This window comes from Mizuhopecten yessoensis, unplaced genomic scaffold, assembly GCF_002113885.1.
Source record: "Mizuhopecten yessoensis strain PY_sf001 unplaced genomic scaffold, ASM211388v2 scaffold6383, whole genome shotgun sequence".
Lineage (NCBI taxonomy): Eukaryota > Metazoa > Mollusca > Bivalvia > Pectinida > Pectinidae > Mizuhopecten > Mizuhopecten yessoensis.
The window spans coordinates 196,928-221,510 of NW_018406522.1; the positions used below are offsets into that span (position 1 = coordinate 196,928).

Consider the following 24,583-nt stretch of genomic DNA (forward strand, 5'->3'; position numbering starts at 1 on the left):
ATTCTTATTGAAGTTCTGGTTTATAAAAGCTTTGTTTTTTTCAAATTATGAATGGTTTAAATAAGACAGGTTCACTGTTTGAGATATCACTGAAAGTCTGGATTATACAGGTTTCTAAGATATACAGGGTTCAGTTTAGACTGATCCCACTGTAGAGTGTGTAGTTTAAAGGTCGGAGTCTAACAGTTTTACAGATTATACATGATTTATTTTAAACAAGGTTAATTTTCGATGAATAATGTAATTTTGGGGAAATGATTTATAGACTGATTTGTAATTGTGTGAGAATTTTAGTGACCAACAGTAGAAAACACAGGGGTACCTGTTCCCCGCTGGCTAACGTGGTCAAGTAGCGAACTGTAATTGATGAAAGTAGAGGTCACTTGGTCTAATCTGTGCCCTAGTGGTCAGGAACTGTCTGCTACCTGCAGAGAAAACCATTTTAGGACTTGACAAACAACTTTACAGGGCACAAAGAGCCCCATAAAGGACCACCAGGGACAAGTATATGGGCCACAGGAATTCCCTGCAAGGACCACTTCTCTGTTGTGGGGGAAATGTTATAACCAGACTTGTTATGAACAAGGTCACAAGTACCTGTGTTCAGGTAGATTTTGTCATCAACAGGTAAGACTTTATCATCACAGGTATGCTAGAAAACAAGTACAGGTAAATTCTGTTTAAAACAGGTAAAAAATTGCTATCATTAAGAGAACGTCAAGTAGGTTTTTTGGGACCTTTGAACTTTGTGGAGTGAATTGGACATATCAAGTGGTTTAATATACGTATTTCTTTCTCCAGTCATCTGATATAGACAGGTAATTGAAATACAAGTGTAAGGGTCTGGGTATAAAGTTTGTATCATGTTATATTGCAGTATTTATCACAATATTTGTTTTGCATGTGATATTATTTTACATGTGTAGCGGAATCGGACTTATATACTCAATTGCTTGTGTCAAGGTAGCTCAAATGGTAAGCTTACACGTCCACAGTGTTTTCCACAGAGGGTGGGTTTTGTTTACATGCCCGAATACATTTCTATATTCTGCCTATATCAAACTACCAATGTCACCTCCCTGTTTTTTTCAAACCGTGAGAAAACACTGCCATCCTGGCTTTGAATCTCGGTATGGCCGTTGCCATTTTCTTTTCCTGTTACATTTGGCACCTAACTATACCTGTTACATTTGGCACCCAACTATACCTGTTACATTTGGCACCCAGCTATACCTGTTACATTTGGCACCCAGCTATACCTGTTACATTTGGCACCCAGCTATACCTGTTACATTTGGCACCCAACTATACCTGTTACATTTGGCACCCAACTATACCTGTTACATTTGGCACCCAACTATACCTGTTACATTTGGCACCCAACTATACCCGTTACATTTGGCACCCAACTATACCCGTTACATTTGGCACCCAACTAGACCCGTTACATTTGGCACCCAACTATACCTGTTACATTTGGCACCCAACTATACCTGTTACATTTGGCACCCAACTATAGCTGTTACATTTGGCACCCAACTAGACCTGTTACATTTGGCACCCAGCTATACCTGTTACATTTGGCATCCAACTATACCTGTTACATTTGGCACCCAGCTAACTATATCCTCCATGGATTCAGTTAGTATAGGGTCTTGTGTGTCTTCAGGGTTGAAGACTTTGTGGGGGATGGGGGGGGGGAGGGATGTAGCAAAAAGCAGAACACGAGTGGGTTTGATTGCTGGCTCATTGGTTAGCATGTCCATCTAGAGCTCAGAGGTCCTGTGTTCAAATGCCAGTTTGGTCAAGTAAAATCTAGAATGAATGACATTAAAGGGTTTGTATAGGTTGTGACACATATCACTTGTTTACAGGAATGTCTTATAAGGTTCACACCAAACTTATTGTGAATATATCTAACTATATATATACGTAATGTAAAACACCTTTACAACTTTTTTACAAATTAGTGATAAAATGATTTGAATTGACAATCGAGAGTCACGCTAATTCTGAAGATACTGCGTAAAACTGAGTCACGATTTCTATTGAGCAGAAGTGGTATTCAATATGTTTTAAACCTCAGTTGAAAAAATACATATAAAATAACATTTAAAATATTTAAATGAGTTCCGACCATTATGGAACTTTTCCAAATGACCCCATCTACATGGATAACTCGGCATTTAAATGTGCAAATTAAATTTCAATACCTTTCAAATGTTATTTGCTTTGCACTTAAATAGGTGTGAGTAAATTTGCGACTATATATTTACATTTTAGAGTGCAGATCAATTTAAAGATCATACAATCTTTAAATACTTTACAGGTTGAAATTCTACAAGCTGCCATTTTTTTCAACATGATTTGCTTTTATTAATGACACTCAAAATGTATTTAAGAATTCTGAAGGTTGAAAGTATAGTCAGCTTCATTTAATAAATGACAGATTTTGACATGAGTGCATCATCTTTTTTTCTGTTGAAAAAAGTGATCATTTCGTAGGTAGCTCATCTGAAATTTTCTATTTTAAACCACAGTCTGTCTTTTGAAATTAATTCAGTTTCAAAATCAATATTTATGATATAATTGTAAATACAAACATTTCACTTTCACCTGTAGTTAAGGGGACAATACTTTTGACAACTCTGCCCTTACACCTACCTGACCTACTTCCAGGTATTTCTTTTCAGTTCTAAATTGTAATTTGATCGATCCAGGTATCTGCAGTGATATGCTGGCATTATAATGTAAAACTAGAATATTTCAGTGACATTCTCCTGCACACAGGGCGATTGTAGGGGGGACAAAAGTTTTAGTCTTCAACGACGGTCCATCTAAATCTATGATAAATGTACAAGACATCCCCATATTGTCAGGTGTAGACAATAATAATTTATTTCAACCTTTTGAATCATGAAGGTGTGGTTTACCTTACCTGTTGGGGAAGACTTACCTGGTCACCCCTACCTCGTCTTTGTGTTCGAACAGGTACATTGTTCCTTAGTAGAAATCCTATATATTTTTATTTCGGGAATTGGCTATTGAATATTCAATCGTTCGTTCCAGTACAAAACACAGGACACTGTATCAGGGTTAGCCAGACATGTGTACGTTTAGGCAATGGGACAGTGGGTATCTGTCGGGCTGGCAACCTGAACTTGAGCTGGAGAATTTTTCAGAAGGTTTTGTGCAGAAATCCGACACTAAGAAGGCCACAAGACAAGATCTGTTGGATTCTGAAAAGACAAAATTTGTAATAAATCATGCTAGTTGTAGAACTACCCATACATGCTATACAAGCCAAGGACAGCAAGGTTGGCATTTAAGTGCTCATTTGTAGAGTCGTGAGGTCTGTCGAATTTCTAACGTATGATAGACTATAGCTAATAACTACAGCTTCACCATACTCTCACCCCCAATGGTTTTACAGAAATATGATAAATATATTCCTGTAATATGTTTTAGATTGAAAGACACTTAGAATTACTTCACTGGTCCGTAATCTTCCCAGGCTCCCTAACACATATTTGTGTCAGGAAAAAGAAAGAAACTATGCAGTTCCCAATCCCCTTGTAAGAATACATGTGATTGTCTATGGTTAGTTATAATATTGAGATAGCAAGACACCTCTTAAATTACTACATGTGTTTGACAGCCATATTGCCTGTGTTTGACAGCCCATATTACCTGTGTGTTAGATAACCCCAGCTATCATCTGTGTGATGGACAGTTCACATTTCCTGTGTGTCATACAGCTCATATTGCCTGGGTATAACGGTAAACCTCCGGTCAGTTCGAAAAGGCGGATAGTTTGAACACACTTTTTGAACAATGAAAATAATAATTTTCTGTCTAGTGATAGTTCGAACCCTGCTTACACACGTTTCGGATTGTTCGAACACAAAATTTGAGTACTGAACTTACGTAATTATTGATAGAGGTTGACTATCAGTGATGAAATAATAGCCTTGCAAAACTCGCTTAAACTTGATCTATTTGCGCATCGACAGAGTTTAACTTCTGAATAACAGGTAGAACTCTATGTGCGATCATTGTTGTCATCAATGTCGGACATTTTGTACATAAATTAGTCACATGTCACCGATAATTGAGTTTCTTTCTTGTAAACATGTGCACACGCCAGTCAAACATCTTTAGTCCCCGACCATGTATAATATCCTAACAGTACACGGAGCACGAAATGTTACCGTCACATTGCTGACAGACATGGTTGTCATGATATTACTGTGATAACAATTTGATTATATTATCGCGACCTGGCCACCGATCACTGATTTATAACTTAATTGATATATTACCTATACATGTGCCTAAACAAAAATATCTGACCAGGTGGTCGATCAAACTATTAATCCGTTATTGCAGTTTCAATCTACCCTATGCATTCTGATCAGTACAACTGAACTTTATCAATATTGAGAAAACATCTACTGCTTTGCGGCCTGCATACTTGTCTCTGCTTTGCGATTGAACTTAATGATTGATAATTAATATGTAAGTAAATATAAGAAAGATATAAATATACCATCATTCACCTTCCGATTTGCAAATATATATCGCAATAAGGCTGCATGTTGTTGTTCCGTATCTTTGCCGATGTCGACTCAGATAGTTCGAACTACTCTATATTTTAGCGGCTATATTTTTGTGTAATTCGAATAGGATTGACAATATAAATATTTATTTAATTTTGTTTGAACTGACCGGAGGTTTACCGTTGCTTGTATTTCCTGGGTATAAGTTTATATTGCCGGTATGTTAAGCAGTTTATATTGCCTGTATGTTAAATACTTAACATTACTTGAATGTTAGACAGTCCATAACGTCCGAGGGCTAGAGAGCTCCTACTACCATGGTGCTAGCTCATGTTGCCTGTGTGTTTGGTAGAATAATTATATTTAATCATTTTCATTCTTTGAAAGAAACTGCTTAGGCATGAAAAAGAATGTTTAGTTGACAGCACAAAAAGGACATGAGAATCCTATTTTAAAGCCGCTCGGTTTATTACGGCTCGTATACGTCAATCACTGGTCTGGGAAAGACCCTTCTTTATCTGATAGGAATACCAAGTATGTACTAGCTACTTCAGGTTTTTGTCTTTTTAAAAATCTAAATTGCTTTCTTGATCGATTGCCCAGTTCTGTTCCCTGTTTAACTTGGCAAAAATGAATGTTATAAATGCACTCACATAGAAGGCAGTGTGTTGGTAATGACACATTAATTGATTAATAGGATTTAGATTTGAAAAATGTATTTTTCCGAAACAGACTATACTCAGGTGAAAAAATTGCGGCACATTCAGGTGTAATAGCGGAGGTTGTGGCTTACAACAATGACTGGGTGGCTTGTCATATAAGCCTCCGATTTGGTATTAGTCGAGGTCAGACCATCGTTCAACACTACCGGATAGTTTCTCAAACAAAATCGTGTGACATTCTTGACAGTATAACTTGGTAGAGATGTCAGCTCCTGTGAACGACCTCATAATTGTCTTGCAGTTGAGAATTGATGTAATTCTCATTTTTTTGTGATAACAATTGCTTTGAGTGTTTATATTTACCTAACGAGATTAGGATTTTCACCTGGCATTTCTGTTGTTGTTGAGCGTTTACCTGGAGGGATAGTTTACAGATCATCTTTATCAGGAGCAGGGTTTAAAGGTAAGTTATTTACACCTGTACAATGGACAGCATTGATTACAATTTAGTACCTGTGATGAAACAGGCAGGTGAGAAGGATAGGACGGAGGTGCTAAAAGTGTTCCCATTATGGCACAGGGACAGAAACTTTCTATAAATGAACGGAATTCTAACAGTCAGTGGTGACACCTTCACAAGATGTTACGTCTTTGTGTCTGGTCCCAGAGTTTTGCCAACTAAATGGAATTTTCAGAATCACAGGTAACACTTTTATAAAATGCTTTACCTGTATATGTTTGGAGTTTTAGAACTTTGTCAACCAAACATCTGTTTTGCATAAACATGTCCGATATATTGGCTGGTTTACAGATTTTCGTACAGTTACTTGGTTCCACACTGTTACTGTGTGTGTGTCATTCGATATTTATAGATTACTGGTATACATTATGTAACAATCTTTGTCAACAAAGAAATGAGACATCTTGAATTTCAGCAGTAGCTCAAAATAGATTTTAATATTTGTCTGTATATATTTATATTTGAAGACAGCAGTAGAAAGGAGCCGATTGTAAGATTGTATGTAGAAGCATTGAACCTATTTTTTTCAGGAAACTAGCATGACTTCTTTGTTGTTACCTATGTGACCTAAATTGTTAGTTAAGGTGTGACACCTAATTTACATAACATAATCTATAAAAAGTCTCTGGTACACCAGTTGCCGACAGGGTAGGAATGATTCGACCCAAATTGGACACGACTTTGTCAGGAGCCTGTATTAAATGTCAGCAATTGGTTAAGATCTCGTGTCGGAGTGTAATTACAGGTATGATGATAATGCACCAACACACCTGTCCTAATTATCATAAAAGCACCTGTATTTTGAAACGTGTAAAACATAAAATCTAGGTTTTAGATACCACCCAATTTTTATAACTAGACTGCATACCTTGTATGACGATTGAAGTCTGTCAAAAACCCATTAACTTTTTTCTTCATTTTTCTGTTGATTAAATTCATGTCAAACATTGTAAAAAATGTTTAAGGTGCTGGCAAATTCCTTGTCAATTAATATAAAATATTTCATGATAGCCTGTGTGTCTGTCAGTATTTCTGTTAAGGATGTATGCTACATTAGTGTGACGACACAACCTCCTTTCCATGAGAGCTCCATACAGATATACAGGTGAAATGATTCTTTTTTGAGTGACCATTTGGTCTTGCTTAAGTATTGATTGTACTCAGGTATTTCTTAGAAGTAGGGCGTGTTGTTCAAAAGTTTTGAAGGGAGATTAATCAAACACAAATATCAGGTATAATATATTAGGTAGTACCATACATCCTTAAGGGAAATCTCAGGAATGTGAATTTTGTCCAGTGATATTTGACTGCCGGACTGAAATGGACTGAAATGGTCAGATAAGGTGTATGAAGATAACACAGACATGTTTTATTTCGGCTCAATGACATTTACCAAACACAATCCAGTTTGGTATTTATGGACTGAAGTGTTTTAAACCAAACTTGTCAGTCATTTTGAGTGTCATAGCTGTATATTACCTCAAATATTCTCTTCATTTGAAAATCTTTTCCTTTATTTCATAAGGTTCAACTGTACATTGAATACATTATTTTTGACCCAGTAGAAGGAGATTATTTGAATTCAGATTGTTTTACAGAGATGATCCAATTATTTTTCTGAAAAATCTAGCCTCACTTATTTTACAAAGTCTCACATTCAGTACAGTAATTATTATTGTGTACTTTGGCAAAAGAAAACACTCCATTGCAAGGTGAAGTACCATATGTTTTATAAGATATGATGTATTGTGTGTAGCCCATGAGACAGTTGTTTAAGATTGTATATAAATATAGTCCCGTATACAGTGTGGTTTATGATCCTTACGTCCTGTTCTCTGTCACATCTCCACCAATCCTTACCAGGGCCATCTGTCGTCCTTGACACAGACTTGCCCAAGTTTACAATTTTAATATTAGAGTATCATGTCCAGTTAATATGATCTCTAGGTTACGTGTCTATTGGACAGGGTACTTTATATTACCTGTCCAGTAGATATAATACTTTATATTACCTGTCCAGTAAACATGATGCTTTATATTACCTGTCCAGTAGATATAATACTTTATATCACCTGTCCAATAAAAATGATGCTTTATATTACCTGTCCAGTAGACATAATACTTTTTATATTACCTGTCCAGTAGATATAATACTTTATATTACCTGTCCAGTAAACATGATGCTTTATATTACCTGTCCAGTAGATGCAATACTTTATATTATTCCAGTAGATATACTACTTTATATTACATGTCCAGACCTCAAAATTAATAAATATTAAGCCCATCTGCTTGTTTAATGCCTTTCTAATGAACATACAGGTGAATTGATTGACCAATATTTTGTGGAATCTTGATCTGTAAGCTTTGGGCACATGCAGTGTCTATGATCACTACATCGACACAAGCAAAGAGGTTTTTTTCACTGGTCTTCCTCTTAGTACATTAGGGACTGTTTATATAGCAGAAGACATTATCGTTTGTTTCTTAAGGTAGTGCATTAGGAACTAATACTCCAGATCCAATACATTAGGTACAATGTAAGCAGATAGAAATTCTGGTTTTGATAGGCTTAAGACCAGGTGGGATATATTTATATTAACTCATTCACCCCTGAAATTTCATTATGAACTATTCCAATCTTTGAGTAGGAAGAGTTCAAATGTGTTTTCAGGGGTGAATGAGTTAATACAGAGACCTTAACACACACGCCATGGGTCAGATAACTGATCATGTGACTGGTCAGTCTATGGACATGTCCCAGGTGTTCTACTAGGATATAATTAATTATATACATACAGAGTGGTCGCCTATGATTAATAACCTAAAGAGTGTTGACCTATGACTAATTATACACTGTCTTCTGTACTGACATAGGTCAGCTTTGATACTGTGGTCATCCATTAAACTGAAAATGTTTGGTTTAATAACTGATTAACTGTAAGGTCGTGATTTTTGATACAAGATATTAAGGTCATGTTACAAATGTAGTGGAACTGGACTTGATCAATCTCCGGCAACCAGCTTTACCCATTCACCCCTACATTTTCAAACTGGACTTGCTCTTTCTTAGATTTTGTAAGGTTCGAATATGACTTTAGGGGTGACTGGATTAAACTGAAATGATTTAAGGACCTGTCTATAGTGTCCTTAGGTCCTGGATTTGAATCCTGATGTCCTGGTCTGGCCGTTGCATTTTTCCACTCCTGTCACATTTGACCCTCTACTAAATATACCGTCAGAAGGTGGTATAGAGTCTTGTAAGACTTTGTTGAAAGAGAATTGGACTGGGTTGGTCGTCAGAGACCAGGTTAAGCTCAGTTAGATAGAACTCTTGTCAAGATTAAAACTAGAGTAAATTGAACATCATAACAAAAATATGTCGCAAACAAAGGGTCACAAAGTATATTAACTCCTTGACTAGAAGAACATGTTCATACATAAAGCTTTATACATGTTTTATCTTAGCTTGAACGAAAGGCGCATTTGTTGGGGGGGGGGGGGGACAAATGGATGACAAACAAGTAGGTAGGTTGATTTACTGACGTTGACTGAACTTTAATTTGTAATCTCTTTGATCTGTATAATTGCTTTGGTATGAATTATTTCTAATCGAATCATTCCTTTGTACCTGAGCAACTTCTTAAAGTAAGTCTACATCGATATTTTAAAAAAACACCACTACTACAACGACTGGGAATTATAACAAAAAGAATTTTTAAATCAATATTCTTGTGAGACAGGAATCCATATCTTCAATGTGAATAGTCAGTATGTATAGATACCTTAAGTAAACAAGAATACATCTGCTGAACAACTGCTTAACCTGTTACAGTGTTTATTAGATTAGTGTACCTTGCCATCAAAACAATTAGCATGAAATACAAAAAATAAGCTAAAATTGTTGTAACTGTTCTAATTGTGGATTTTTTTTGTAGAATTTTGATTTTGTTATTAGTACGGCTGTATTTATCTTTGTCTCCGTAAGTTGTACCTGTATTTATCTTTGTCTCTGTAAGTTGTACCTGTACAAACACTGACAGTTTACTTTGAGTCATCAAAGTGTCATTCTACCCACAACAAAGACCTTAAGTATTTCACAGATAAGGTTATCAGTCAAACAGAGCTAGCTAGACTATACATACACACGCGCTACACCTCGGTACAACACTCCCGGAGTGTTGATTGTTTTCCTATTAATTATTATAAAGCAATGAATACCTCATATTTCTTGAAGTCTACAGTGTATTATAATAATGAAATACCCGTATTAATTACCCAGTGATATAGTTATGGGTCCTCAGACACTTAGCCGGCCTGAGCCGTTATCAGTCGTAAATAATTCATTACATTATCCCACTGTCAAGGATGTCGTCCAACTAGGCTATAGGTCGTTTCTGAAATGTTGTTAAAATAAGACCAGAAAGAGATTTGAAAGAATTTTTCCTGAAAAATCTAAAATGTTGTAAAAATAAGACCAGAGAGAGATTTGAAAAGAACTTTTTCTTGAAAAATATAAAATATTGTTAGAATAAGATCAGAAAGAGATTTCATAGAATTCTTCCCCGAAAAATCTATAAAAGTTGTGTAAAAAGATGTATTTCCAGAATCTATTCTTTCCAATCCCTTCGATATAATGTTGAGTGTCATCACTAACACAAATATATGTTATTGGTATTTTTTCATGCTAAAATCATAAATTTGATTCTAAGATACCAGATATCTGAATTGACCTTATTTAGTCAAATAAGATTGTATAGAAGACATATTAGATATATTTTGTGTGAGTATTATTTTGATTAATAAGTTTGGATCGGACAGTCCAGATATTTTGGTGACCTTATTCAGTCAATAAATTTGACTCTGAGACACGCATTGATTGCTTTCTGTTGTAGAGAGATAAAACTGGTTGACCTTATTCTGTCAATAAATTTGAATCTGAGACATGCCATGATAATTAAAACTGGACGATACATTGTTTTTATCACCATAGACACACTGACACTACCTCATGTCTATGACCAGCCAAGAACATAATTTTTATCGCAAAATTTTGACAGGGACATGCTGTGCCACATTTTTGCGAGACAGGCCTTGTGACAGAATAAGACGACCCTGATGTAAATCAACTTTCTGGCATTCAACATACTTTATATTTATCCTGACGTATAGGTACATGACAGCGTCTTTGTTAGAACATGCTCTGTGGATCTCACTCCGAATTATTACACTGTTATTGTTGCCCGTACTGATGATTTACATGTTCATCTGCTGATCAGGAACATGCAACATTCTGATCTTTGAGGCCAGCTGATGAAGCCTTGTCAGCTTGAATATACAGCTTGATTACACTATCGCTCTAACCAAGTGTACTACCTGTTCAACATGTCATGGCTAAACTGTGCTACAGTATTACCCTTTCACCCATATGTAACTTTAGTAGACTCTACCATGCACTGATATGGATGAGTCCATTAGGGTCTACAGTGGTGAAATAATTAATATATCTAAATGAAAGTTAAGGGGAGGTTACTGTGTGTAGGAAAAACCAGAGTGCAGAGGGACAGGGGTCCTTAACTCATTCACCCCTGAAATTTCATAAAGAACTATTCCAACCTTTGAATTGGAAGAGTTCAAATGTGTCTTCAGGGGTGAATGAATTAAGCTATTCTAGATCATTATGACTGAAGGGAACCTAGCCATTTATTCTGTTCAATATGGAAATCAAATCTGCTCACGAAGGATCTGTATATTCCCATACAAATAGGTGCCACAATGTGTGTTAGAAGAATTTTAAAAATTTGTTAAATGATGAATGAAATATTATTCTGCTTTTTTCACCCACTTAATTATAAACCTGGGAGAAACTTAATGACAACTTCACTACCGGGTTTTTAATCTTTTACAGTTAGTGACGGATCTCTTCAAAACATTTTTTCTTATGTAGATTTGAAAGAAAATCTCACGTCCTATAATTATACTGTAGTAGAATGACCTGTAAACAGATTAAAGCATTAAGGTAACTTAACAAAGCATTAAATTTACCTATAATTTAATCCACTAATCACCTACCCCCATTTTCAAAGAGTCCAAAAGTCACCAGATTAAATAATTGTTAAATTATTCTTGTCAGCAGATTAAGTTTTAAAGGTTCATTGACATTCAAATGATTTTAATGATTTGAAAAGATCCCAGTTTGACATGTGAGTATCGCAAAACTTATTAACACTAAGAGAAAAAGGCCTGAAAGAAGAGTGGAATTGAATACATGTACATCAAGTTGTTCATGTCGTCATGTGTGAATTATTACTCACAGTTGCAGTAAATATTCACAGATATTTTGCTGACATAGGCATTACTTGTGTCTACAAAACATCAACAACTCCTGAACACCTAAGTTAGGTAAGCTTGTATATATGTACTTTACTGGGTCTGAAGTGTTTCAGGATGAAATAAATACAGGTAACTTTCTATTTAGTGTATATGAGAACTTGTCGTCTTTGAAGTTTTTTCAATTGACCTGTCAGGCCTCATAGCCTACTAGAACTACTCACTTGGATGTTAAAAATAAATATCTAAATTTAGAATTAACATTCACCATGATACATGAATAAAGATGATTTTTTAATATTTTTAATTTGTTTAAATTCTATCATTTATGAATATAAAACATTTGTTCAGTATGTAACATGTGCAGGATATGAAACTCTAGATCTGTAAGTTAATTCACCCCTAAAGACACATTTGAACTCTTCCAATTCAAAGGATGGGATAGTTCATTATGAAATTCCATGGGTGAATGAGTTATGACTCTATCATGCTCTCGGGTGTAGGAAAGGGACATTTCATCCGATCGAGGGCTTTTCGAAGGCAATTCGAAAATTCTTTGGGTGAAAGTTCCTTATTTTACACCACTGGGCACGAAAATGTATCTTTCTCTTATTTCAATCACCAGAATTAGTTCAGAAACCACAAAATGGCTGCATAATTTCTGAATCGTGGTATCAGAATGTTCCCGATGTTTCGATGTCATGTTATTGATGTCCTGTTGTAAAGTAGCACATATGAAGTGGGGTGTAAGATTGAATTTCTTACCCAGGACAGTTCTGTAATATAGTGAATGAAGGAAAACTCTGTCCTGATAAGACAGGTTATCCTTAAAGACAGGTTATGTAGGACTTGCATGTTGAGTAATTGTTGACAAATTGGAAAGAGTAAAATCTACAAATTGTCAAACCTGCTTGAAAGACCACCACCTGGAATAAGAGACAATCTAGGTTAAAATATCACTTTAAGTAACTGGTTACCTCCCCTTTGAAAATATTTCAATGTTAACAGGATTTGTATTAGCTCATTCACCCCTACATATTTAAACTGGACTTGCCCAGTCTTTGATTCGGTAAAGTTAAAATGTGACTTGAGGGGTGAATGGGTTAAGAGACCATCTGCAATAAGGGACCACTTCATAAACTGAAAACGTCCTGTAGATATGGTATCTGTGAACAGGTTCAGTGTATTAGGGGAACAGAAATCTATCTTATCCAATACAAGCTGTCAATTTTGACAGGGTGTCTTTTAAGACAGGGTTTCCATTTACATCGACAGGTCAGAGTTGACATATGTTGTCAAATTCAGGACAGAACAATCTCTGATCTATCAATGTGTGACTCTTAGTAGATAACCTTCCTAACTGACGCTTTCATACTTAGACAGGGCAGGTTGTCAGATATATATCAATGTGTGACTCTCTGTAGATAACCTCCCTAACGGACACTTTCACACTTAGACAGGGCAGGTTGTCAGGTAAGACAAATTTTATGAATACTAATGGTTTGATGTGAATTGCATCAATTAGGAAAAGTATAGCATGCTATCTAGGAAATCCCAAACTCACAGACACTGACTGATAGAATAGACAGGTTGTCAGAAAAAAACAGGTTTTATGAAAACACAGACTGTTTGACATGCTTTGTGTTAGATTGGAAATGTATATTGTAGAAATTCCCGTCGTAACAGACAAGAAATGAAAGAAAAGTCAGATTACACAAGTTGTCAGATTACACAGGTTGTTGGGACAGACTTGTCAGATAAAAAAGTATACAATGATATCTGTAGAGAATCCCTTCCTAAACCACAAACATGGATTATGTGATGTGAATTGTGTTAGACAGGAAAAGTATTCCAAATGGATCCTTTCCTAACAAACAGGACAGACAGAAAAGACAGGTTGTCAGATCAGACAGGTTGTCAGATAAGACAGGTTGTTTGATCAGTGAATCATGTGAGATAGACGATAGACCAGGTTATAGTATAAATGTTGGAGTGTTTACAGTCCCAAGGGTTTGTAATCTCTGTGGCGTTTCTCTTACCCCGTCTAAGACTTTTAAGTACATTGGACAAAACCTTTAAAAGATAAAGTTTTTATATGAACATGTCGTTTTGATTAAAAACGGCCATTTTCAATTCATTTGAAGTGTTCTAGTTTTCTGTGCACTTTACATGTCTTACAAGCTTGCCATGGTGATATTTACTAGGAATCAGGCATAATAACCATATTTAATATTGTACAGACACTGGCGTTGATTAGAAGCTGACCTGAAAATCAGTGTGTACATATGTTTTATAACATTGCCTGGCAGAATGTGTCCTAAACTACCACTTTACATCAATGGTATACCACAGATTGGCCTCTGTATTTTACATTTGTAGTAAATGCCACGGTCGGGTCTATATGTATGTATGGAAGTAGGGTTAACATGGGTCTGTCTTATGTAGGGCTAAAAGTGCGGTGTGTGTCCCTAGTTATAAACCTACACATGGTGTGTGTAATACATGTCCTTAGTTATAAACATGTGGAGCGTCTCCTACACATGGCCTGTGTGTGTACAGAACAGGTGGATCACACCACAGACACAGGATTTGTATGACAGGTTACACTAGTCTAACACAGGACTGTATTTATTCCGACATCCAACAATTCTACACTGTTTTGGTGTGTAAGGTCTGGGAACTGTCAATTCTCAGCCAGGAATCGTACAGGATCTCGGTGGTAAGTGCTGGGTACCATTCAATGGTTGGCGGGAAGCTGGTCGGGAGATTTGTTTACTAACATACTTACGTCTGTACCAGAACTTCTGCTATGTGTTATTATGGTCTGTAAGTACGTGTTTAGTATCACGTATACTCGTTATTTTACAGATTTATACCATGTCATGCACATTCTGACCTTTAAAATTTAATAAAAGTTTGAAAAGGAATGGTTGAGTAAATTTGGTATCATTGCAGGGTGTTGTAAGTTATTCACAACGGGTGGCCATTTGGTGGGGTTTGAATGTGTATACTTGTCTAGATGAAACTAGCTGCTTTCAAACTTCATGTGATTTCAGATATATACATGTTCTTGGTTGAAATTAATGAGTTTCTCAACCTCCTTTTATTTCTTAAAAACTTTTTGAGCATATGTTGCAACTCCATGTAAGAACACCTCTTGTGTAAAGTATAGGATTACAGTTAACATTTCCCAGTCTCCCTCTCCCTCCTCCTCCTCCTCCTAGTAGCTACAGCTCAGTTTTGACATCTTCCCACGACCTATGTATTAATATTGTCCTCCTCCTCCTCAATTTGTCTTATTATTCCCATAGTTCTACTCCTTCCAGCAAGTTCCTTCAAATATTAGTAATTATAGCTCTGTTTTCTACATGGTCCTCTTCTTCAATTTGTCCTACTCCTCCCAACTTGAAATATTAAGTAACTCAAAAGCTCCCTACGTGGACCTCATTCCCTCTCCCCTCACCCTATGTATTTACAATTAAATAGTGAAGGCATTTAAAAGTGGGTGAGATATCATTATTCCCCGACAGAAACAACATAAACGTTCCCTTATCCTTTCCTTCCTTCTCTCGACTTCCATCCTTATTTTTGACCTTTGGATGACCCCTTTCATTTTACTCCCTATCTGTTCCATCTTTTCCCTTACATTATCTCCCCTTAATTCTCTTTCACTTCAATCCATTTCTCTCCCTGTAAACTCACATCCCATATACTGACCCTAATCCTTCACAAGTGCTACACAACGCCCCTTTCTGACTCGTTGACCATCCTGTCCATTCCTGTCCCCTTCCCCTCTTGACTACCCCTGTCATCTAGCTGTAGCCTTCCATGGTTTTACTTTTTTCTCTTCCTCCCATCTTCTGTAAAAAAAAAATGGTACTTTTCTCTCACTTCCCTTCTTCTGTTAAAAATTTTTTTAAAAAATTGGTACTTTTCTCCCCCCTTCTTTTTTACTTAGTTTCCTCCTAGTTACCTTCCTCCTTTCCTACCCCTTTACCTTATTAGATTGATGGGAGGCCATCATTACTGATAGCTACATGTAGCTAAAAGATAAAAGTTTTCTACTGCAAGACTTGAAAGCTCATAATTGTAATAGAATAAATATGTTTCTCCTCTCCTACCTTTGCTGCTGTATGTATATATAGCTATAGCCTTAGAAAATGTTCCCCATGAAACATTCAGAGTTTGCACCAAAAAATGTGAGAGTTTGATAAATGTTCAGTAATTAGAAGAATTTAACCGTATAGTTTACAGGTTAGCATTTTTGAAATTCTGTAATTTGACATTTGAGAATTGTAAACATAGCTATATATGAGCAGTGAGGGTAGTGTGGTATTGTGACTGGTATACATAGTGTAGGGAGTGTTTGGTGTTTATACCAGGTCTGTGCAGGGGGGAATCACTTTACTGATCGAGGGCCGAGGAGGAGGAAGGCCACAGGTTATATACCTCCATCTTGTACAGTTTCACCTGTGGAAAATCTATACTATATGTCTATCAGGTAAGTTATATAGAATATTATTCAGATCAATTTAACTTTCTTTGGAAGACAAATCCACTTTTCTATTACAATTGTCAATTGAAAATATTATTATGATTATAGTTCTTTATACATCACTAGTGTAGAGTTTTATTGGGGTGACCTCAGAGTCTCAGTGCATTGTGATTAAGATATAGGTCATTGTGATCTAGATCTCATTGTAAATGCAGGTCACTGTGATACAGGTTTCTTTATTCTGGGTTAATTTCATTGTGACTTATATATCTAATTGTAAAAATCTACTGATTTCATTGAAAGATATAGGTCAATGAGAGTCATGACCTAAATTTCATTGTAAATATAGGTCAGCATGATCTAGTTTGCATTGTAAAATAATATTGATTTCATGAAAAGATTAAGGTCAGTATGACCTAGACTTTCACTTGATACCTGTCTTAGAGGTCTGTTTTGTCCGCCGAAAGCCTCTCTGACCTGTAATTTCATCGTAAATGTAGGTCAATGTGATCCAGTTTTGATTGAAAAATTATTAAGGATAGATAAAGGTTGATTCAAGAATATGTTTTCAAGTAAGGGACATACTACTCACTGTACTGTATATAGCTTAATATAACATGACCAGTATGTTTATATGTGACTGTAACATGGTAAAGCAATACCTGAGCTGGGTAGTGCATGCTCCTTTTTACTAACCTGTGTATACCTCTGCTCTGTCACCTTCATCAGATAAATGGCAGGTCATTTGTCTGATGAAGATTGCATAGTGCTTATCGTACTTCTCCTCAAACGCCATGTGTGAACATGTTACTGGTACTTTATATATATATATATGCCATATGAGCCTGTATAATATTCATATTTACCAACCTGAAGAAAGTGTTTCAACATATTGGAGGCACGGTAGTCTAGTGCAAGATACTTTTACTCCGCTTATTCCAGTCTACTCAGCTGTATATGAGAACGTAGTTGGGCAGTGCTAGAATTGTTGAATGCTAGCTGTTAATGCCGAAATGGCAGCACTGGCTGTATGCTCCCAAGGGAGTTGAGAAAGATATTGGCTGGTTGCAATAGGTTGTGATAAAGCGGTATATAAGAACCTCGAGTTATTATTATAATAATTATTATTACTTAAATGAAAAGTTTATTTTGTTATGATACCTGCTGAGAAAATTTGGGTGGACCACATGAAACCTGCTTGTTTCTCATCTGTATCAGATGAAAGTGAAATGTATGGTGATGTATATCAGCTGTTATTGTTTTCCTGGATGACCTTGTGTGACCTTGGTAATAGATGGGGGTTGTTTTAGTGACACCAGTAAGACCAGGAATGCTACACAGGGAGGTACATAAAGATATACCTGCCTGTTAAAGTAATGGAACGTCAAGTCTGTTGACAAGAGAACTGGCTGACCCCGGGGAACAAGTCCGGAGATTATATACTATACACGCTGGGATAACTCATACAGTCTCAGTGTCTCATTCATTTAAGTCTATGAACTGCAATTAGATTTTACAAGACACAGGCTTTAAGGTAGACAGAATATATGTACCAAGAGAGACACTGAAGTAACAATGTTTTACAAGTATAGCAACTACAGGCAGCCTTTCATTAGTCACTGCATACAGTCATGAAGTGTAATACAGTGAACCTGCAGTTTGTTTTTTCCTAACTGAGGGTTACTTTATAGGTTGGTTTTGGACAATTAAGTTTTTTCTAGATATAAGGGGTGAAAAGACAACTTTTCAGTATTGTCCATATAATGGAAGAGCAATACTGTTCCTTATTTCCAATTGTGGGCTGACACCATAAAATCAGTCCTTCATATTTCCTGTATCCTAAAATGCAAATAATGTGGTAGAGAAATCATCATAACAAAATTGTAATGAAATATGTCGAGTCATTCTGATTTTTTTTCAATGAATCAATTAGCATTGCCGTTTAATTCACAATACTTCTGTTATTATGCAGATGTTTTTCATTCAAAATCTTTAAATCATATCCGTTGGCTCCTATTAAATTTTGGCCTATCATCATTGGTTGAGTCATGACAAGAATGCTTGGTTGAATTTGTCTCACCATATGGCGGTGAGGAATACAGGTTCCAATATCTTTCAAAATGAAATGTTAGAAAAACTTCCATTAATATCAATAATTGCTATCCAGCAGGTTTCTACCTGTACATAATTGTTTACATTTAGTTTTAATGTCTTACCTGTACGTATACTCGGTAAAGCCATATTTATTTTGAAATATTCATTCACATTGAGCTTGGCCTGTAATCCTGATATGAATTGACATAAATCATATTTGTATTTCTGATTTGTACTTCAACCAACAGGTTCAAAGTCTGCAGATTTATTTATTTGCCGATACATATCTGGGACTAATTTAACACCTGGTACCTACACATTAATTTTAAACTTTTAAACAAATTGTCAAAATCTAACCATAACAAATGTCAAAACTTACTTGTTTCCAGTTTTATACCCAAGTTAACTGTAAAAATTACCTGTTTACTTTTAATCCGGGACCTGTTACTATTTACCGTTTACGTTTTAGCTTGGTGGCTGTTATTGATTTGTTTAAAAATTCCTGAATTTTTCTATAAAATTGGTGCATGCAAGCCAGCACTGGAATTCCACAGCAAAGCCTTAGATGAAAGGAGATAGGAAATTGATTATTGAACGGCATGTGCTGTGTAGTTTTAAGTAAAAATAATCTATTTTCATGGCATATTGGATAGATATTAACTGTAAGGTAGAGTATTGTCTATCGCGTGTGCGTGACGGCTGGCCGAGACAGGGTCACAAGATCTGCCTGATTTAAATTGGAATAGGAAGTTGTCCCAGGTAAAAACGAAACACGAACAAAAGAAAAAAAAAGGCAAAATAAAGTGGCTTCAATCATGTTGCTTTTTATGTGCAGGAAAAGAAAATAGTTTGGACGTGACGTAGATGCTAAGATGGTCGTTGCTATGCTTTCAGGTTTAATGAAGTGTTGAAAGTTTCAGGGTTTCGTATTTCATCCCTCCAAGGTTAATTTGAATATTTGAATAGGTGGGATAAGGCATATTATAATAAGCGACATAATAGATTTATTGTTGGCTGGGCAGATGGTCAATTGTATTCGAATGGTCAGTTCGTCCAGAACAGTTGGGTACAAACGTTAATCCCGTGTTCCACAGTGGACATTAAGAGATGAAATTGTTGAATTGTGAAAATAGGATCTGTCTTTATTTGAGTAAAAATAGGAAAACAAAGTACTAAGCCCAGAGTACTGCAAATTATTTTTGCCGTCTTTGAGCTATAATAGGACTAGTGGAGACCAGTGATCAGGTGTAACGGTATATTTGATGTGCACGAAGAAGGTAATAACCGTTAGCTTTCTCTTTGTGTGGAATTACAACCTGAAGGATGCAGGATGTTTATGATACGGTAAGTTATTCGGCGTGTATGCAGTTTATTATATCCTCACTTCTTTATTCTTTATGTTCTGCTGGTTTTTGTTTAAAATTTGAACCAGCCGTAGCCTAGTAATTGACATTCTTCATTAACGTAATTTTGAGGCAGGGGATGGAGGGATAGAGGGTGGGGCAGGGGATGGAGGGATAGAGGGTGGGGCAGGGGATGGAGGGATAGAGGGTGGGGTAGGGGGAGGTATGTCTTTGCATCCTAATCAAACTTTTGTGTTCTGCCTGTTCTTTAATATTTGGAAAAGGTTGGGGAATGAAACAGGAAACAGGACAGGGGAGAAGAAGTATATATATTTATGTATATTATGTGCTTTATCATTTTGGGATAGGAAGTGGGGGGAGTGGAATAGTATAAGATGGGGTGGGGATGGGATGGGGGAGCTGGGAGCTTTACTTTCTAATTTTGGGATTGGGTGAGGAAGAGGTATGAGGGACAGACTGACCTTTTGTTAATGGAACTGGTGCTGGGTGGTGAAGATAAATACCTATGGTAAAATTGTTGTTGACAGGTTTTATATTGAAAATTGAATGAAAAGGTCTAATTCTTGGCTAAAATTTGATGTTTGCTCATTAGTTTTACTTGGAGACTGAGGAAGACCTTATTGAGAGAAAAACAGTTGGCAATCACTCCTAAAAAAGGAAATTTCACTACATTCTGTAAGTTTTCTGTGAAAATACTGATTTTTTTCTGTGTTATTTTGATAAGAGATAACAAAATATAATCAGTTAAAAATATTTTAAGTGTTAATCATAGGAGAGAATGTTGATGTTGAGCATCTAAACAGTCTAAAAATAAACCATGACAAATATTAGAAATATGTTAGAAGAGTTAAAGCTGACTGACCAGTAGAAATTTGGTGGTCAAGCTCCAGGACTAATGATGAAGCAGAAAGTATTTAGTGGTCAAGTAGGAAATCCAGTGATTGGACAGTAGGTATTAAGGGTCAAGCTTGAGGACCTTTGATGGTCATTTAGGAGGCTTTAAGGTATTACAGAAATTTTTACTTTGATGTTGTCCCACAGCTGGAGGCAGACTGAGTCAGGACCATTAACACTGGTTTGGTTGTTGTATGCAATGTCACGAAGATATACTAATGAAAAACCTTGATTATTTGACAAAATGTACTACTGGTGGATCTAGCAACAAGCTTCCGTATAAATCTCAGGTGTGACAAACTCCTAGATGTATTTATGATAAAGCATGCTATACAGGTAGTATATACACTAACGATCGCGAGTCTTGTATGATATACCTGTACTTTGTCCACTTACCTGTAAGTGAACACTACATAGCATCACCTGGTACGTATGATACCCACTCCAGGTAATTATCGTTACAGGTGTAGCCAGGTATGATAAAACTCACTGTTGAGGAAAGTCGAGGGAGACTGAATTTCAAAATTAATCTCGTCACACCACTAAAGTCTATATGGCAGACATACCCAAATAATGATCTTAATAAATTAGATTTTGAGATTTTATAAATCTGAAATTCTAATATCAAACCTTTAAGAAAATTGATCTGAAATATTAAAATATTTTTGAAATTGAGCAGAAGACTTGTACTGTTTCATGATGATTTTATTTAACATTAAATTAGGTTTTAACGATTCTATGGAATATTTATTTATTCAAAATTTGTGGACCTTTACGTTATTTCAGTAATTATACAGACATTATAGGTGTGGTTTGTATACTTAAAAGATTAGTTTAGGAAGTACTGTGTGAAATTTGAGTATGTACTTTGTTTACTGCCAGTCACGTCATAAAACTACAAACAATCGTGTCCTACCTGTATCCCGTAACGTGTGGTTGTGTATTATACTTCTGTGGAGAAAATATATTGGAAGATGGATCTATATGACATTATTGTCTCCGGATTGTCAAGATCTGCTCTAAATACCTCTAGATATACGTTGTCAATTTCATGTCAATTTAAGGACGAGGGTGACTAAAATGGATTTAAGTCCGTTGGATAAATCTGACAAGGTAAGATTGATGGTAATATGATCTAATATCACCGTCTTATAACTCGACACCCTTTTTATACTCTAACGTTGACAGTGTTCGGCATTGATCATGTCGAAAAAAACATTCCTAAATCTCGATGCAGGTATCTTTCGAAATATACAATAGGAGAACATACCTACTGTAAACCATTATATTTTGTTAAACATGTAAAAAAAAAAAAAAAAAAAAAAAATTGCAAGGGTTACAATATTAGAGCACATGCGCAATTAATTTGAAGACAAAAACATGGCTTTCAACTGATAATACATGTATATATACAACAAAATTACAAGAGTGTACTAAATGGCCTTAGTTTGGTTTTTATCAATGAACAGTGAACAAACATGTCAACCTGATAACCTCTTAAAATCTGATAATCTTTATAATCATCACGTCTGATAGCAACTGAGGTACAGGTAGACGGATTCCTTTCACCTGCCCAATCAGAGAACAATGGACAGGTTTCACCTGCTCAGTCAGATATACTAGGCAAGATTTATATCTTGGTATTAAACAGATTATTTTCGTTTAAAATTTTATGAAGAAAAATGTGGTATTCATTGATCTGATAATGGGAAAATGTAAAGAATTTAAACAGTTGGGCATGAATTCTTTCTAGGTCGATGTGTCCCAGATTAAAAGACCTTTGATGAGAATTGATAAAACCAACTCTCTTCCCCAATGCCTACACTATAGCATTCCTACATTCAATCCTACTTAAATGACCTTTATGTACTTTAAAGTTATTTGAAATAAACTGAACAGAAAAATACATCTCCAGCACACACATACAGGCATACACACATATGGCATAGGACTAGTAGTTAGCGCCTGATAAGGCAGCTCCTGCGAATTCCTAAAAAAAACTGTATATCCTAATTGTATTAATTGTATATCTATGTACTGTAAAGCGCTTTAGAGTGGCTTATGTTAGCTAGATAGGACGCTATATCAAATGTTGTATATTATTAAAAAACAAGTATCTGACAAATTTTAATGTAAATCTGTCATTTTGATTGTTGTCAGTATGTCAAACAAAGGCCATTCTCCTCGAATTCATTGAGAAATGTGGGGTTGAATTTGATCGGTTTTTATCTCTGGTATAGATTCTGTGTTTTGTAAATATTAAGGATCCTTGCACCACTGCCCAAACCTGTAAAACTAGTGGGACCAGGGGATCCTTAATATCTATAAAAATTAAAAAGTGTAACCTTCACTGACATCAGAATTGTATTTATGACCACCATTAGCCAATACAAATGTAATTTGACACATTAATTGTTATGTAAACCAAATAGTCTATCATGGGAGTTAGACAGTTAATCGTTACTGTAATGATTTATTGGGCAGTTTATAAGGAAAAGGGAGGGGGGGGNGAATGATCATTGATAGTTTGTCGCTTTTGAGGCAGATTTTAATTGTACATAGGATTAGGTCGCCTTCTAGCTTCGAGTTAACTCATTCACCCCTGAAGACACATTTGAAATCTTCCAATACAAAGGTTTGAGTAGTCCATTATAACATTTCAGGGGTGAATGAGTTAAAGAGGTAATTTCCCTTCAGCTCAGTGGTAGAGCGTCCGACTAGGAACCTGGAGATCGAGGGTTCGATCCCTGGTGGAAGGGCACTATTCCCTTTCCTGTTACATATGGTGTCAGTGGCCCTCCCTGTGGTGACAGGGAGTTAGAACCTGGGTTGTGGTGTTCATGGGCAAACACATTTAAAAAGGGGGGAGTAGTGTGGCAGGTTTTAATTATACATAGGATAAGGTCGCCTTCTAGCTTTGAGTTAAAGAGGGAATTTCCTTTTAGCTCAGTGGTAGAGTGTCCGACTAGGAACCTGGAGAATGAGGGTTTGATCCCCAGTGGAAGCACACTATTCTCTTTCCTGTTACATATGGTGTCTATGGCCCTTCCTGTGGTGACAGGTTGTTGTGTTCAAGGGCAAACACATTAAAAAAGGGGGGTGTAGTGTGGCAGATTTTAATTGTACATAGGAATACAGTCGCCTTCTAGTTTCACGCTAGAGGGAATTTCCCTTCAGCTCAGTGGTAATGCGTCCAACTAGGAACCTAGGGATCGTTGGTTTGATCCCTGAAGGAAACACACGACTCTCTTTCCTGTTACAGTGACTTAATTGAATCACATTTAAACAACCACATTTTTAACTTGTTAAATATTTACTCCAGGGTCTAGTGTTGATATTTGTTTTTACCTGGTTTATTAAGGTGTGGTACTCACTATTGCTTTTCGTACCAAATTGGTAAGTGTTTACTGGTCAAACAGTGGTCAGTTGTAACAACAAGCCCTTTACAGTCAGAGGAAACTCGTGGTCCATAAATATAAAAAATCTGGAAATGACACAAGGTGTTTAAGTGTGAAGCGACCACTTCAGTAATGGACAACTCTATATAGGGTTTCTCATACATACTTGTTAGGTTCCAGAATAAACTCACCAGGAATGTGTCGGTCAAAATAGCTTGACCACTTCGTTATAGCAGTTCTCCTGGACACATAGTCGATAGATTCTAG

The 24,583-nt window shown here is 36.1% G+C and overlaps 1 protein-coding gene across 5 annotated transcripts in view; it reads left to right on the plus strand.

Annotated features, from left to right (window-relative positions):
- Positions 1-24,583, plus strand: part of LOC110452087 (myb-like protein A) — an 89,087-nt gene that overhangs the window by 27,212 nt on the left and 37,292 nt on the right. For 2 of the 5 annotated variants that reach the window (XM_021500370.1, XM_021500373.1), the window contains exon 1: positions 14,499-14,790. The exons of 1 other annotated variant lie outside the window; for it this stretch is intronic. In XM_021500370.1, the coding sequence (XP_021356045.1) occupies positions 14,665-14,790 (126 nt within the window). In that variant the 5' untranslated portion in view covers positions 14,499-14,664. Of the gene's footprint in view, positions 1-5,755; positions 5,925-14,498; positions 14,791-19,935; positions 20,005-24,583 lie in introns of those variants that run through there. 2 more of the 5 variants (XM_021500376.1, XM_021500377.1) reach the window with 2 other exon arrangements.